The sequence below is a fragment of the Antennarius striatus genome, chromosome 19, assembly GCF_040054535.1.
Source record: "Antennarius striatus isolate MH-2024 chromosome 19, ASM4005453v1, whole genome shotgun sequence".
Taxonomy (NCBI): domain Eukaryota; kingdom Metazoa; phylum Chordata; class Actinopteri; order Lophiiformes; family Antennariidae; genus Antennarius; species Antennarius striatus.
The window spans coordinates 11,278,346-11,296,258 of record NC_090794.1 but is presented as its reverse complement, the minus strand read 5'-3'; the positions used below and the strand labels follow the sequence as shown (position 1 = coordinate 11,296,258).

Sequence of the window (17,913 nt, the reverse complement as noted above, 5' to 3'; positions counted from 1 at the left end):
TTTAGTATTTAGGATTTAAACTTGAGTAATTTAATTTATAGTTAGAATGTAAAAATATGTCAAAAATAAAGATAATCAAATTTTAAAATAAAAGTTAATGATGTATATTACTTTAAGTAACCTAAATTAGCGAATACCATCCATCCCATTTCTTCTACATGAGGCAACTTTAATCAATTGGTTTTCAGCCGCTCCCCGGGTCAGGGGTCACAGGCTACAAGCAAGAGGCGAGTTACACCTCGGAAGAGTCGCCAGCTCATCGCATGACCGTAAGAAGACGAACAACCACTCATCCAAGTTTTTTTTTTAATTAATCTGAGGGGAGTGTGTAAGCAACCTGTTAAATGTACTGAGGAAGATGTGTGTCTGTGTGTTTGTGTGTGTGTTTAGGTGGATTCATGTCCCCCAAACTCTCCGTGTATCCCACATATACAGCATATAAAGTCGGGTCCAGGGTTAAACCACCAGCTGCTGTCTGTATCTCTAATTATAGCTAGTGCACTTCAGACTCCCAGGGCAAGACTGGGGGTCAGGTTACTCTTTCCCACTGCGCTCTCATATAGACACACTCTGGTTTAAATTGGGCCTCAAAAACAGGTTCTGACAGGATTTAAGGACTCACACTGGATATTTATTCACCAATTTGGTCTTCACTTTGACCTCTGTTTGACAGAGCAGGTTGAAGGAAGTTAGTTTACCTTGGATGAGTTTAAAAAACGGTTGAAAGCTTTAGAATCCAAACGTTCTGACCAGCTTTTAAGTGGTGTTCAAACACACAAGGTGAATGTTTTGGTTCCCTATTGTGATTGTGTTGTGTTGCTGTTGCTGTTTCAGAGGACACATCGGTTCTAATCCTATTAAAACAAATCATCGACAGGACTTCCACACGGCCTTGGTATTCTGCAGTGAAAAGCCGACAGCATGAGAGGAAAGAGGTAATGGGCTCTCAGAGGAAAGAACTCTGTTGCTGCATCAGTTGTTGACCGCCTCCCTCATTACAAAATGATTAATAAGCTCAGCATTGACCTTTTTCTCTTTACTTCTCTTCTTCTCCATGCACTCGCTCTGACACATTGTGTTTTCTTCCTCTCCACCTCACCTTCTGAAGTATTCCCGTCCCTCTCTTCCTCCCTCCTTCCACTTCCTCTGCCTCCCTATTTTGGACCCTCATAGGGGGGCAGGGTGACTCTCAGGGTGACTCCTCTCATTCTCTTTCTGTCTTCACCAGCAAGAAGCTAAATTTTAGAATCTTCAACTCATGGACACAAACTAAACCCATTGAGATAACTTTGAAACAACAAGAACAATAAAGAAAGCAAATCATTTTCCTTCAGTTTTATCCCGTGGGGAATATTTTAGTATATTTTTAGACCTGCTGTGATCCAGCTCAGTGCAATTCCTGAGAGCTTTATGCTGCCAGATACAAGCATTACCTCATCGTCTTTTTCTCACAATCAAGTGGAGCCCAGAGAGGATTTAACGAAGGAATTACATGCTTGTTTCTATGGTAACACTGCATTTCCTGAGCCATTGAACCGGAGGTTATCACTGAACATCCAGAAATTTGAAGGTGCAGTAAAATGTATTTTGTTTTTATTCACTCATAATGATAATATTTTGCATGGTTTATCTATCTGTCTGTCTGTCTGTCTGTCTGTCTGTCTGTCTGTCTGTCTGTCTGTCTGTCTGTCTGTCTGTCTGTCTGGCTGTCTGTCTGTCTGTCTGTCTGGCTGTCTATCTATCTGCTTGTGTTCCCTCAGAATAAAGGAAAGAGTCACATCAGTACAGATTAGGGCCTCACCATAACTGTGAAAAACGAGCAATTTCATCAGATATTAAATGTTCCATGTATTGAGTGGAAAATACAGAATATAAAACGTTTTTCTTTTTCCTTATATTATCCTGGGATCTGTCAGATGTATCTGGGGTTCCTCAGGGGTTCCTTAGGGGTTCCAAACCCTCAGGCTGAAAAGAAATGGGCTGGAATCTTTTTCTTCTCTCATTTTTTCTTTTTTTTCCCATTCTGACAATGTGATCATGTCATTGTTAAAATTGCAAACAAGAGGAGCGGTTTCAGAATGAATCATTATCTGTTCACATCGGATAACGTGAACAGATAAGGTTCATGAAATGCCCGTGGGCACGTGGCACCACAATCTTTCACAAGAAACATATTACACATTGGTGCTTGGCCCCGTGAATGTTGTATGACATCATCATGTTGACTCGACTATGCGTAAGCACCGTGTGCGTGTGTGTTGATAGATGTGGTGGCAATGCTCTGTCTAAAATATAACTTTATAAACAGTTTTACATTCGTCCTAAAGGTCCATTAGTGACTCACACTCTCATAAGGGCTTGTGTTTCTTTTATTTGACACACATGACACACACACACACACACACACACACACACACACACACACACACACACACACACACACACACACACACACACACATTGTTTTAATTCTGTTCATTCCTGTGGTGCGGTGGCAGCAGTTGTTCTCCTTGTTCAGGAGTGTGGAGATCGCTCGGCTCCTGGTGGGAACAACAGGTGGGCTGAGTCGTCTGGTGTTTAATAGAGGACACACACACACGCACGCACACACACACGTGCTGAAAGTGGGACACATTTTGTGACTCAAACATTAAGTAGCAGAAATTAGCCATGTAACTGTTGGGTGGATGATTTCACATCCACCCTCCTTCTGATGCATTTAAACTCTGCTCCAGCCCCCTATCACTGTAACACTGTGACATTCTACCTGCTGTGGATCAATATGTTGGCCTGACCAGTTGCTGCCAGAGCTTCACAAGATCAATGCTCAGCTTTTATGTCTCACAACCAGATACGCACAGACTGTCTTCGGTCCATATCTGATGCGGTGCACACACCAGTTGTTGTTCTCCAGATCAATGGTGGATGTTCTGGAATCAGACGCACACACAAACATTTAAGCGTGCGTGGAGACAATTATGTTAAATTGATTTTTCACTTTGTTATATGAATGCAGAAACAGAAAGGTCAACCTAAGACCAGCTGCCAAATCAAAACAGGCCCATTCCTTACATTATACAACAGTCCTGGATAAAGTTCACACTGTTAATCAGAAACACTTCATGATCTTCTTAGTTTTTTTCAAAGATATGTAATATATAATGGATGGTACTGGACACAGCTATGTCATTTACATCCAAGAATAAGGAAGGATGTATGGATGGATGGATGGATGGGTGGATGGATGGAAGGAAGGAAGGAAGGAAGGAAGGAAGGAAGGAAGGAAGGAAGGAAGGACGGAAGGAGGGAAGGAAGGAAGGAAGGAAGGAAGGAAAACCAGGTAGGGAATTTTTTTTTCATCATTAATTAATTCATTCATCTTCATACTGCTTCATCCACTGTCACGAGTCACGGGGAGCTGAAGCATATCCCAGCTGACTAAAGGGCGTGAGAAAGGGAAAACTCCAGGCGTGAAACGCAGAGAACATGAAAACGCCGCACATAGCGGGACTCAAACAGTGTTGCCCACTGCACCACGGTGCCGCAAGATTTTCATTATTTTCATTATTGTGATGTATAATTCTGTACTTTTAATAATAATAATAGTAATAATAACAATAATGATAATAATAATATCTCATAAATGTCTCAATATCACAAACTTTTCTGCATTCATTTAAGCCTTTCTCTCTCTTTTTCTCTCTCTCACCCTTTCTATGAAAATATATATATACATATATATACATATATATACATATATACACACACACACACACACACACATATATATATATATATATATATATATATATATATATATATATACACACAGACACACAGACACACACACACACACACACACACACACACACACACACACACACACATATATACTGTATATATACTGTATATATATAATTATATTTCAAAATATCAAATATCAGCTGTTAACACAATTAAATATTCACTCTCATTCATATGGTCCATTAGAAGAGAAAGGTGCAGTATAATTGCTCCTGCATCGGAGTACTGGTCTACAAGGCCTATAATTTAGCTGCAGTGTAATTTGATGTGTGAACTGCCTCTGACTTGGAGGTTGATGGAGTGATTAATAACATCAATATTTTACCCTCAGGCTCCTTAACGGGTTAATCTGACCGTGCCAAAGTGCACCGGCTTATTGCATTAGGTTATAATGGCCAACTTGTTGCTGCTTTTTGATACAATCAAGCTCACCTTCTTCTTGATTTGAATTCATGTGACAAAGAATATTAAATAATGTAGTCAATGAATTCGAGTTATCTAGTTTGACACAAAAGAACGAAAAGGTAATAAATTGTTATTTCAGTTGAACAAACAGTATGATATGATGAGGAGAGAGGAAAACATTGTCACTAATTTACACTCAGCCTCTATTGATTGGCAGTGAGGATGAGAACCATTAAAGTCCAGACTGCCACCTAACTGTGTCAAAAAGAATGTCCTAATGAGTTGTGTTGCCCATCAGCCGGACCGGACCACACAGGACCCAAGTGGATTGAGATCCTTCAGAGCTTTATTATTGACCTTGAAAAGGTCAATTCTTCCAAATGGGAATATTAATTCACACCCCCACACACGTTGTATCCATCACTTTGTATTTGCTGATACATTGTGTGAGAGCCAGTTGGAGAGACATCGAAAATAAATCATTTCAGCAAGCGACATAATGAACACAAACAAACTAACGTGGGAGTGTAATCGTGTAATCAAGTTATGACACATGGCCCCGCTGCCATGCAATGATGAAAACTGTCTTTCGAGAACCAATTTGACTTATAGAGCAGATTTTTCAAAGTGAGATACAAATTAATCTCCTCATTGCCCTCGGCATATCTCTCTCTCTCTCCTCTCCTCACCCTCTCCCTCTCTCTGATTTCTCCCACTTTTCTCCCCCACATGTCTGTCATTCTCATTTAAAGAGAAACAGAACATGCTTGAACGGTTCACAGGCAACTATGGGAACAACACTAGATTACAGAGAGTAGATGGTGCACATGTTAATGACAGGATAAAGTTACCATGGTGATTTCCTTATGGGAAGGTGTCAGTCTGTACTAACACCATCAGATTCTGTAACCTTGTCTTATCACATTTAAGTCAAAAAGCACCTTCCTGCAATGCAATTTTCAAAATCAATGCATCCATCCATTTTCTTGTAGACAAGACAATTGCAATCATGGCGTTTACAATACTCCAAATATGTTTTTAAAATTACAGCGGTTTTATTTTTGTTTTCTCTACTAACCTGTCACACAATATAGTCTGTGATTAAAGAAATACATTCTATTTCATATTTTATTGTAATATAATATGATATAAGTCCTAAAGTACTTAATACACATTCTGGTGATGTCACCAGAGTTGTATTGGTCAAACCATGGAGACAAGTTCAACCAGAAGAAAAAGCAATTATAAGTTGCATTTAAATTCTGGTGCAGTTCCTTTTCATATTCACTTCATGCAAATGAACCCAGAGGACTAAACATGAAGATATACAGACTGTAAGGTGTCTCAATGCACATCATCAGGACCCACATCTAAATCAAATACTGATAGACTTTTGTTTATCTAGCAATTCAGGCTTCTGATGTATATGGGCTGTTTGAGCATTATTAGACAGGAAATCGACTTTGTGTTAAGAACTTGATAGCACCCCTAATGATGCCATCATCAGAAATCAATTGCTATTTCACTGCACGCTGGTCAAATCACACACTCACAGTCCCATGTCATTTACTGCATCTCAAAACTATTTCAGTACTGAATTTAAAATCATGCATTTATTATCAGTAACTTCTGCGATCTACAAAACCGTTTGAAATGCCCCCGTTTGATTGGTTGTGAATTTGAAGGTACGTATCGGTAGTAGTGTCAAGTCTCTACCCGTCTGTTACCATTCTGTGGTCCAATACTTATTTCTACCCTCTAGATATATGTTTTAATGAAGTTTATGATCCAGATTTAGATGTAAAAGTCCACGGTGGTGGAATATTATGTCTAGGTGGGTGATTTGTTATAAGTTGTTTGTAATTTTTTTAGTATTTATTTAGACGATAAATGCAAGATGTCTTGTCTTGACTCAAAATGTGATTAAGTCAAGTGGTTTAGGAAAAACTAAATGGGATGTGGGATTTTCTAAAAAATGTATCTATGTGTGGGGGTTTGGCAAAAATTATTCAATTCATTGCAACTTTATTATTGAGGCCTTAAACTGGCTAATATTAGTTGTCAGGCAGTTGAACAAATTAACAGCCAGTTTATAATTTGTAATCTATAGACCTTTTCATTATATTTTTATATCATGATACCAAAATGATTGATTGGTGCATTTCTTCTTGCAATTTGAAAACATATCATTTCTTTTATTGAAAACCTGAGTCTCTGTATTTCCTCCTCCTCATCCTCTTAACTTCATCTCTCCTTCATAATGACATTGTCTGCTGTCTAACCATCTCTCTCTGCTCTTAGCTCTCATCACCAATGAGCATCCAGGTCAATGGGAGGGAGGTGGTCCCTCCAGTCCGGACCAATCAGAGGACGTTTCTGGACGAAGTCATTATGACCTTTAGTTCACCAATGGCCTGGCTGCTGGTTATAGCTCTGATTCTCACGTGGTCTGGAGTCGCCATTGTTTTATTTGATCTGCTCGACTATAAAACCCTGACAGGTAATAAAAGTTAGTGCCTATTTTTTTTTCATTGTCATTTAAATATTTTACATTTGCTATGTTGCATTTTAGGAGAATTCCTATTCAACAATAATGATATTCTCATTATGTGATATTCTGTTATTTGTAATGTTTGATTAGACCTTGTGACTCATTTTACTCATTCATTTATTCACTCATCATTTGCACATCCATTTTTAATCCAAACATGATTTTACAACCTTTCAGATATCTCAAGAGTGGCAGTCATGCACCACCTCACACTTAACATGAATTAGTCCATCACCTAACAGTTTATGTACCAGTGTATGAATACAGCTGTGTACATGCTGAGGTCAATCCACTCCTCATTTTCACTTGCATTTCTTACTCATACACTTGTAGGATGAATTGAAAGGCACTTCCTGTTGTTAGATATGGATAATATAATAAATAATACTTGTAATCAAAATAATCATGCAGTAAATTTAGCTAAAAATTCCACTGGTGTCAAATTTCCCAGCTGCTGAACTACAGAAACTCTATTTTTTCAACATCCCTTATGTCATTATCTCCAATTCATGATTTAATTGCCTCGTCGGATCAAAGTCTATTTTCTGTCATCAAACTTTAATTACTTCATCATCCCAACATAACAGAAAATGAATTTCCCAGAGAATGGTAATTTTCAACTGATTGGTAAAGTAAATGCAGCAGACAATATTCTCCTTCAAACCTTTTCTGTCCATCTTGACAGTGTCTTTTCATCAGGGATGTGATCAGGTGTACAGAGCAGTGCACACTGAGCCATCTTGAGATAATGAAAGACGTCTGATTACGGAATAAGAGTCGGAATAGAGAAACAGCGATCGTGGAACACAGCTGTTTTATATTGTAAACAAAATCCGGTTTAATACTTCATAAATCAAACACAATATGCCAAATATTTCAATGTACTCATTTAATTATATTTCAGTTATTCTTTACATTACATGTAAAGCAAAAAACTTACTATACTCATTTTGTTTTGGGAAATATTGTGCGCTTAATATCATGATGATAACATTGAATTTGGTTTGAGTGATCTGATTAAAATCATGCAACATCATTATGGGGGGCAGGTTTACTGTTTGCTAATGATTCAAGTTGTTTAATTTAAAAGGCAATCCTGTAAATCTTTTTGACACTAATTACAGAAAATAGAAGCAAAGTGTATTTAATTAAATTTTTTGGTGGGAGCTCAACTAATTAAGCAAACATGTAAAATACATCTAGAGTTACTTCCACGTCCTCTCTCCAAAAAGAAGTTATTTAGTTGAAAATGATCTGCAAAATAAAATATACAAGGTTTGTCATCATGTGATTATAAAAAGTGAAATTTTCTGAACAGACCTGCACACAAGCTTCTCATCTTCCACACACAGAACAGAAAATCAATCATTTTATAACAGGTGCATTAAAGTATAGTCAATTTCCAGTGATAACGACCTTTCCATCAGTTCTGTTCACATCACTCCCCCAGCTGCAACATATCATCATATGCTTGGACTATCCTACAGCGGGAGGATAGTTCTATATCCCACACATCAACACGCTCATCTGTGTAACTCCTCTCCTCACTCTCCCCCTCCCTTCACCCCCACGCCTTCATCTCTTGTCCATCTTCATGCTGTCAATCACCTGCCATCCCATCCAAAGAGTACACATCACACTGTGACGACCCCGTGTGTTTACATCCTGGTAAAAACATGCAATACAACTAACATTCTGACTGCACTGCATGCTGATGGTAACGCTTTGACTTTGACTGACCCCAAATTCAAGATATGTTACCCCTGATAAATATTTGTCTGGTATTGCACAGCACGGGTAAATCAGCTCCAAATCAGCAAGAAAAACTAAAGTTTTTATAGCTGGAAACTTTCCACAAGCAGGTTTTTGCCACCAGCTGAAAAATTAAAATCTCCTCTGACCTGTAATGGACTGTAATGGGGTCAAATTTCACATTTACCGAGGATTTTTTTTATTATTTATCAGCTGGTGGAGCAACAGGTTTGTTAATTGTCTCATTTGCAGCCGTGCTAAGAAGCTTGCTAAATGTAAGTTGACACACACTTTGCCTCATTTCACATTTAATTGAAAAGAGGCATTCCTACCCTTGACTCCTGAGTCATAAAGGTCTGCAAACCATTTTCTTAATTTGGGTAAAAGTTTATACTACACCAGAAGGTTAAATAAAACCTGGTGGTGAAAATCAATTAATGAGCCATGACAGTTCCAACCAACTTGGATCATCCAGCTGTTTTCGGTCTTGTAGATTCATAAAGCATAGTTTACCTAAGCTAAACTTTATGAAAAGCTTTCATAGATTTTTTTTAATATTTAAGTTACTCACTCCTAATAACATTCTTGGGAGTATGCTATGTGTGAGTAGCCATACTGGCTGATTCTAGGTAGATTTACCTTTACTGTCTGCAATGCATTAACATTGTCGTCTGTTACCACAGTGGTTTTCAGAGGAGTCCTTGAAAGGTTTTCAGATATTCTCAGCAAAAAAGTGAATAACCTCAATGTAATTGCAACCATAAATAAGTGACAGAATATATGACTAATCTGACTTGGATGCACTTTCTATATCAAAAACTTTAAAGGCCAAATTCAAATCAACTGATGGAACCCTGGGATATCTCATCTCATCAAATGGGGGTCAGTAGTTTAATTTGTTTCAGTTATGGGGCTTTCGTATGCAGTTGTGTAGGGAACACACAAACACTGTGCCAGCAAACTTAAACCACCTTTGCTCATCAAGCTGTTCAGCAATTTCGAGTTCTTGCGACTGGAAAGGGCATGTTGCCTGGTTTCTAATGGACCTTTCTAGTCACCAAGCATCTGCATTTGCTATGTATTTGTGTATTCTGTTTGTAAGACTAGACTGTGTATTCGTAGTCTCTGTCTACTTGCATTCAAACACAACTCAAACACATTACTGTAAGTCTGTTTGTGTTTCCTGTCAAGCAGAAACATGTAAAACTTTAAAGTGTAGCTATAACTGCTGTGTTTAATGCCAGGGTGAATCTGTAAGAATTTAGGATTTTAAATTGGATCAGTTGATTAAAAATTCATGAATAATCACAAAAAGCAAAAATGTATCAATAAATATATTACAAACAGACAAAACATGATAGAGAGCCTCTACATATATTTCCCCCTGGGCTACTGGGGAAATCCACTGTCTTCTGTGTTTTGTCTTCCATTTTTGAAGCAAATGTTTGCAAGCTGACAAAGACCAAATACCTGATAGCATTTTTAGTCACAAGGCTCCCTCCATGACATTTCAATAAAAGCAAGTGTGTGAAAATGAAACAGCAACAAACATTTTGGATAATACAGAGGAAACAGAATTCTTGCTGTCGTGAGAAAGTAGAGTTGTGTGTGTCTCTGGTGAATAAAGTAGCGTCAGAAAAGGATCCTGATAGTGAAATCGGAGGACAGAAATGCTTCCACAGATGGTCCTTACAGAGCGAAAGAGTTTATATGAGATAAAGGCAGTATGTAAAGAAAAGAGCTTGGAGGAGGAGAGACAAAGAAGCAGTTAATCAGCCAATTTATCTAACCTCGGGAAGAACCCAAGAGAAAAGGAGGGGGTGAAAGAAGGATTATGGGAAGGAAGGAAATACATGAAGAAAGGTAGGAAGCAAAAGTTAAGAGAAAGAAACAAACAACAGAAGAAAGGAGGATGTTATTTGTCCTCTTTTAATCAGCTCAGATTCTGCATGTTTCTTTTTAGAAGTACTTTGGAGGTTCATGGGTTTCTTGTTTTAATCTCTACATCCCAAAACATAATTTTGATGTAGATACTAACTACACAAAAATGAAAAACAAGGGTACAAAGTCAGAGAGAAGTGATTCTGGGTGAGAACATAAGAGTATAAGACAGAGACAGAAAATTGATTTTAATAAAGAACAGAGATGAACGGCGACACTGAGTCAGAGAGAGGGAAAGAGAAAAGCAGTGGGCAGAAATACATCAAAAAGATGACATACTGTACAGTGGAGCTGGGGGGAATTCTAGCCTTCTGTGGTGCCTGGAGTGCCAGTCAGAGAAATGTCAATGCATTAATCAGTTGTTGATGACAGTGGACTTCTGCACACTGTGCAACAAACAGAGAAGGCTTCAGCCACCTGGGTGAGAGAAGATTAGAGAAATTAAAAAATGAGTAGCAGCTGGGACAAAGCTGCTCAGCGTCCACACACTACTTGACGTTTGAAGTGCTTCAAGCACATCGTTTACGACAAAATGACGACTTCTAACTGTTTTGTTAGCAGCTGTGTCCTAAATTCTCTACCTGTGGGTTACTACTAGGTTTACAAAATTACTTGTGGAATGAGGCCCCCAAAAATCAAAGTGACCAACACAAGTACAATTCCTTCTGAGCCTTAAGGCTTTATTACCAATTGATGAAGCATTTATTAACTGTCTATGTATGAGCTTTATATATTGTTTGTAAAGTATTAATAGGAATGTCGTCTTGACTAAAATTTCCCAATGTTCAGTATTAGTTGTTAATAGAGTTAAACCTTCTGAGAAGTCTCTAAATTGCAGGTAAAATCGTGCTACTAAGATATCAATAAGCATCATGATCAATCAATGATGGGGTTCGAGTACTAAGAGCTAAACAGACAAAGTAATGATTCTGCTGGAGGAGGCTAAACACAATCCTGACACCCAAAATCTGTTTCTGTTTTACATGATCTTTAAAGCAATGTTGAATATTTTATCATCTATTAATTAAGGACCTGAAAGGTTCAAAAATGTTTTTGCATGTGTTGGAGTTTCACTTGATTGGAGACCAGTTGATTATGTGAGTGACACAAATGCTTTACAGGATAAAGCTGTGTGAGGAATGCTAAAATGCAATTGTGTCGCTGTATGTTGATTTCACTCTGCATGTCCTCAGTGTGAGATGAAGTGTGGATTCTATATGATTACCATGAGAATAATCTCGAGCTGCGTGTGTGATTGAAGTGATGAACCGTGTGATAAAGACCACTAATCATGCTGGAATGTATTCATTTATATCTTTTTTGTTTTAATCTCCCTACAATCTTTACTTCTCTCAGTTTGTTGTCTCTCCCCTCAGGTCTCCCACCTCCTGCTTCCATCGCTAAGAGAGGAATGAAGATGAGAGGCAAGCAGGATCTCTGTCACACATTCCATATTCACTCTATAACAAACCATTTAAATATATCAAATGTGAAACAATACTGTTTCTGTTCACACTGAGATTTAGAATAGGGGAAAGTGGAGATTGTCAAGCCAAGGAGTAAAATGAGCCACCCCTGGTATTTTGGTATCCATTAAATAATTATGTGACCACTCAGGACATTTAAAAGACATTTCAAAAGGCTCCAACCATTTTGGAGTAAAGCAAATGGAGTTGGGGGTGAGCAAACCAGTGCTTCAAACTGTCGTCTTAGATGAGTGAGGAAATTGATTTCCTCAAAATTTGCAAAGGATGTAGACCATAATTTAAAGGTTTATGTTTAAGTTAATTTACATACTGTATGTGCAGATGACAGGTTATGTTCTGGTATTCTATGGACAAGATCAACATGGAAAGGCAGTATAAATAAAAATATGTTCAGCCTCCATGGGTGAGGTAGAGGAAGCAGCAACCAGATGTCAATTCAGTCTGTGGTAAAATAAAACAACAAAAAACAAGTGTTTCTGAAAATAACTGGTATTTTGACCAGGTTTCAGCAACACTCTCATGTACAAACTTACATGTTCTGAACAGTTAACACTGAAAAAAAATCTGATTATGACAGGACTGAATGCCAGTCAGAACACTAAATAAATATTATTACCTACTGCACTTTAGAAAACAATGTCAGCTGTCGTGTGTTAATGCGGTGGTGGCAGGGTGAAGAGGTTGGCCAGGTTTACTGGGTAACTGATGAAACAGCCAAGCAACCAAGCAGCCAAATAGCCGAGGCTCCAGCGGACCACAGAACCAGGGAACTAAAGAACCATGGAACCATGGAGAGATCCTGGTCTTTAAGCTGAAATGAAAATACCAAAGAGCAAGATAGAATAACAGTGAAGAAATCAATAAAAGCAATGAAGGAGAAGTTTCCAGAATAGGCAGCATAGCTCTGATTTATTGTGATTGCATGGAGTCGGAATTTGTCATCTCCATCAAGACCCTTACAGACCAGTTTGATGAACTGACTCGCTTAAAATGTTCGATTACAAACCACTGCTACTCACTGCGGAGCCAATTAGGTGGTTCACCTCCATCTCACGGAACCTCCTCTGTATCTGTGGATATACCTGTAGTCCAGCCTCATCTCTGTGGATGTAGTCCAGCTCTATCTCTGTGGACCTAGTCTAGACCTTGAGTCAGAGCAGGACTAGGCCACAGTTTTGTCTCAACATCGTCAGATCAAGAATTATTTTAAATTCTAAAAAGCAGAACAATCAAAAGAAAGCATGTTTAAATTTTGAACCAAAATTATGTTTTTTAGTTTAAACTTTAAAAGAAAAAGCAGTTTTTACTTAACAAAAAAAAAATTGTGTTACCACTGAAGTTGCTCATTCTTTTCTTTGCTGGTATTACTTATTTTGACCTGATCTTGGAACAGTTTGTGCAAACAGTTAAAATTGACTATGACAAGTCACACACACACACACACACACACACACACACACACACACACACACACACACACACACACACACACACACACACACACACACACGCACACACAAACTTGCTGACATACAGTGTATATACTTTTATTTATAAAAATATCATTGGACTTACGACCTCAGTCGTAAGTCACTTCCCGTTTTCTTATGAAATTTCACTCTTTAATTTCACAAAATTATTTCCAAAATTACTTACAGTGTAAGTACAGTGTACAGTGTTCTGTTTCTTCTATTTTATTAGGTGCAGTTCGTCCAATCAGATCAAGCCCTGCTGCAGTACCTAGTGATGTTGTAACTCAGGATAGCACCGATTGGTTGGACATGATATGGGCTTTTGCTGTCAGTTTGTTTGCTCCTGATGATGATGAGGAAGGTATTCATCAGCTAACAGACACCCTCACATGTAAGAAAGCACCACCTCTCACTTATTAACCATGTCATGATGATCATGAGTGCAAACTAATGTAAATAAAATGCTTTCCCAGCAGTGAATCATTATTAATATACCAGCATTCTAATGTATGTAAAAGTAACTTGTATCAAACTGATTGTAGATGTTCATTATTATAATACATGTGATGAAGATACGAGTAAAGATAAAATAGTCAGAATGAAATCACTCACTGGCTAACACAGTAATAATGAATATGATGCCCCTCTAACCTTCTAATTTGTAGAAATACATAAGGCATAAATTGCACCTCCCATCTTATCTTATTCATCCAATTATCAGAACCAACAACCCATTAAAATTACTCTTAATTAACTGTGGTAAGAACTTCAACTTAATCACTTTTAATGCACAGTAATTCTATGGCACTTGAATTTCATTAATGGGTTCAGATTGGCAGTGAGAAGCAGAAACATGCATTAGTCACAGTTATTGTTCCATGAACATAACAAGCACTTAATTTGTAATGGTGGATGGCCAGACAGCAGCAGACAGTGATAAGAATGAGAAAGAACATCTTTGCTTCATGCACAGTTTAATCATTACTGCTGGCCAGGTAATCAGCTGAGAATCCCTATCTGTCTTTATTCTCACTACCACTTTTTTTTTTTTCTGTGAGTTATTTGAACAGTCAATATTCCAGTTTGTCCTCACCGAATGTTTAAACCTTCCTGTTGCCCTTCAGCTTTCCACTCAGAAGAACTCTGAATGAGAGGATTGTGGAGAGAGCAAAGATGGATGAGTATGAAGAGCAGGGGAGAGGAGGAGGAGGAAGAGAATAAGGAGCCCCTCTGATATAAGTGGAAAAACAGATATGAAGAAACAGAATAAGGACAGGATTGTACAGTCTGCGATGGTTGTGTTTCTGTCTGTATTTAAGTGGAATTTGTGAAATAAAAATATTCTTGAAAACATTGGTTTGATTTTCTTGAATTAAATTATGAATACACTATTGTACTCTTTTACACTACCGACACTGAAGAGTGACTTCAAAAGGTACGTTTCAGCACAACAGAGTAAGAATTATAGTGTTGCTCATCCTGTGCTAGAAAGCTGCATACTAACATGGAGCGCTTGAAAATGAATTTGTAGAAATGACTTTGGAAGAAAAATTTAAAAACTGACATAAAAGAATCAGTAAATATTATCGTCCATATTATTACTATACAAATAATTTCAAAAGATAGATGGATAGAAATATACTTTATCCCAGAGGAAATTGCACAAAATGTTATACATAAATATATATGTATACATGCTCTGTCTGCATCCTCAGATGAAAACATGGAAACATTTGTACTGTATTTACAAAATGTGAATGAAATATATAAATAATTTAAGTAGAATAATGTTAGCTAACAATCAGTTTTGTGGAATGTGTTCCAGGCATAATGAAATTTTCACAGAACTAAAATGAAAATATAATGACATAATCATTTCATTACAGCTTCTATGGATCTTTAACCACATTGTAGCTAGCATGTAGCAGAGCAGCAAATCTAGGGGGAGTGCTTCATTTCCATTAAATAACAAATTATGTTCTATTCAGAGTAAGATGTTTTAATTCGATATTTTTTCTAATTCCTTGTATCGTTAAAGAATGCTTTGCTTCTAAAACCGACCAATGAAAAACAAAACATTAACTTCTGGAGCCCGTGTCTTTCTTCGTCTTGATCCATCTTTAGTGGTTAAATAAGATGTCACATCAATAAATTCACATTAGATTTAAAAATATTTCTTTTCTCTGGAGACATTGATAGAATAGACAAATACATCATTTCATCACAGCTCAGGTAAATGAGTATTGCTTTCATTCTGGTGATGGCTTGTTTGGGAGTTGAGCAGGATCCACACAATCATTAGACACAAAACACTGGGTTAAATGATGATGATTTCTTTTAATTAAATGTCTGGTTTGAATGTAGAAACAAAACTAAAATAAGTAAGATAGGAAACTGGAAACCATTGGGATATTTCCATGATCCCTAGCCTATTAAGTTACACACTGTGGGGGGAAAAAACAAACCAAGATGTGATTTTGAATTAGATTTAAATGAGCTGTTTGATTCCCTCATGTCTGCACACTGAATAAACTGTAATAACAACCAGCTAGTTTGCCACTGGGAAACTGATAGACTGAAATCCTGGAATCTTGTTGGAATTTTTTGGAATTTTTACTCTTTGGATTTTTCTGACAATAAGCAAATGAGTTATTATGAGTAATATAATACTCGTTACTCATATGTTTGGGCACTATATAGGTTCAGGTTCACGAAAGCTTTGTGCTACACGAAAACCAGCCAATTATTTGCATTTAACAGTTAGCATAAAAATACTGAGGTTAGTCTGAACGCTGTTCATCTTGTTTGTAGCAAATCTAGCCAACTATACATAATAGGTTCACCAACCTTCACATCAACCATATAATATATTTATCCCTTCTCATATTTTTAACTTTGTAGATAACTCTGAAGACTGGATCCTATTTATATATTGTACTACCAAATTTTACTTGTAAATTAACAATAAATTGTGCTTTTAAATAAACTGATTATTCTACAGGTCTTTTTTTTTTTTTTAAACTTTTCCATTAAAAAAATATTTTAAGCTGATTCTGAACATTTTCCTTAATACAAATACAAATACAAAGTACATGCTGTACCCTAGTGCTTTTTGGTGGGGACTAATCTTGTATTATTGTTTAATACTTTGTTTTATTTCTTTTTAATAAATTAACTTCACTCAAAGCCTAGAAAAAAGAATGCATGGGTCAACAGTATCAGACTAGTTGGACATCTGGCAGCTGAATGACATTAAGTTAAAAATACATAATATGGGACCTTTAAGGAATCAAATATAGCTGGTAGCAGCCACCGGTGATTAGCAAACACGTATAGCTCATTGTCATCTATCTAACATTAGTTTAATTCTCACTCTGTGGCTGCAGAGTTGACTGGTTGGTGTTTGCTGATTATTTTGAAAAGATGAGACAAGTCTTGCTTTCTTCCCCACTTGCTCTCACTCTTTAATTCACTTTTATCTGTTGAAACTAGCATTTCTCTGTCTCTGGCTGTGTGTTGTGTTTTGTCAAAATGATTGATACCTACAATCCACTTCTGTTCTCCTCCTGCTGCTGCCTCTGCATGGAGAGCTGCCTTTTACGTCACCCTGCTCCTTTCCACTGTCCCTCAGCAGTAACTCCTTTCATTTTGTTTCAGCCTACATAACTTCACGGAGAATGTTAAATACTCTGTTGTGTAAATGTGGGATGTGACATGACTATGTCACAGTGACTGGTGTAATTTTGGTTAAACCCTGGGTAAACTGATCATGTACCAGAAAAGCTGATGTTATTTGTAGATAGATAATGGTGTGATAGAAGTAGAACGCTCGATTTTAGCAGCGTTTGAAGCTGATGGCTGAACTCCTTAAGAAACATGAGAGCTGATTTAGACATGTGACCCATGATATACCAAAGGTATTGACCAAGACTTCTCTGTTAAATACAGGCCAGAGGACATTTATGGACTGTCCATTATCTGCTGGCTGACCCAGAAAAGGTTGCGACAGGTTTTCTGTAGGAGCTTCCCCTCAGTTGCTTCCTTCAGGTCCACCAGTTTAGCTCAAGTTAAATTTCAATTTTGCATTCAAGCTTCAGAAATATTTTCAAATGAGTATAGCAGCTGTGCTTTCAGACAATCAAATGTCACTCCTGTTTGCTGAAAGGTGACTGCAGATACATATGAATACTGCTGTGTCAGCATTTCATCAACAGTTTGCTCTTTGACAAACAAGTGAGGCTCGCCATCAACAACAGTTGATGTGTTTGTTGTGTGTTGTGTTTCTCATGAGCGGCGTCAGAATTAAACGTAGGTTCTCTTAACAGGATAATGTGATTTGGTAAGTGTAGTTAATCTCCGAATAACTAACACATACACAGCTGCCCATACATTTCTAGTAGTAAAAAAATGTATAATAACAATTATTATTATTTTCATTATTATTACTGTTATTATTATTATTATTACTGTATTATTATTATTATTGTTGTAAGAATAACTA

General features: G+C 37.3%; 1 protein-coding gene across 1 annotated transcript; it reads left to right on the top strand.

Annotated features, from left to right (window-relative positions):
• The first annotated feature begins 210 nt into the window (after window positions 1-210).
• Window positions 211-14,754, top strand: LOC137612986 (triadin-like). The gene is made up of 7 exons (XM_068341725.1): window positions 211-269; window positions 835-935; window positions 6,511-6,718; window positions 8,387-8,428; window positions 11,830-11,877; window positions 13,642-13,803; window positions 14,537-14,754. Exons 3-7 carry the CDS (start codon window positions 6,523-6,525, stop codon window positions 14,557-14,559), a joined length of 471 nt encoding a protein of 156 aa, XP_068197826.1. The 5' UTR covers window positions 211-269; window positions 835-935; window positions 6,511-6,522; the 3' UTR covers window positions 14,560-14,754.
• The last annotated feature ends 3,159 nt before the right edge of the window (window positions 14,755-17,913 follow it).

Coding starts and splice junctions, on each gene's coding strand:
- LOC137612986 (XM_068341725.1), top strand. CDS start 6,523: ATGAGCATCCAGGTCAATGGGAGGGAGGTGGTCCCTCCAGTCCGGACC. Junction 8,429..11,829: donor CCCCGTGTGTTTACATCCTG/GTAAAAACATGC, acceptor CTCTCCCCTCAG/GTCTCCCACCTCCTGCTTCC. Junction 11,878..13,641: donor GAGAGGAATGAAGATGAGAG/GCAAGCAGGATC, acceptor CTATTTTATTAG/GTGCAGTTCGTCCAATCAGA.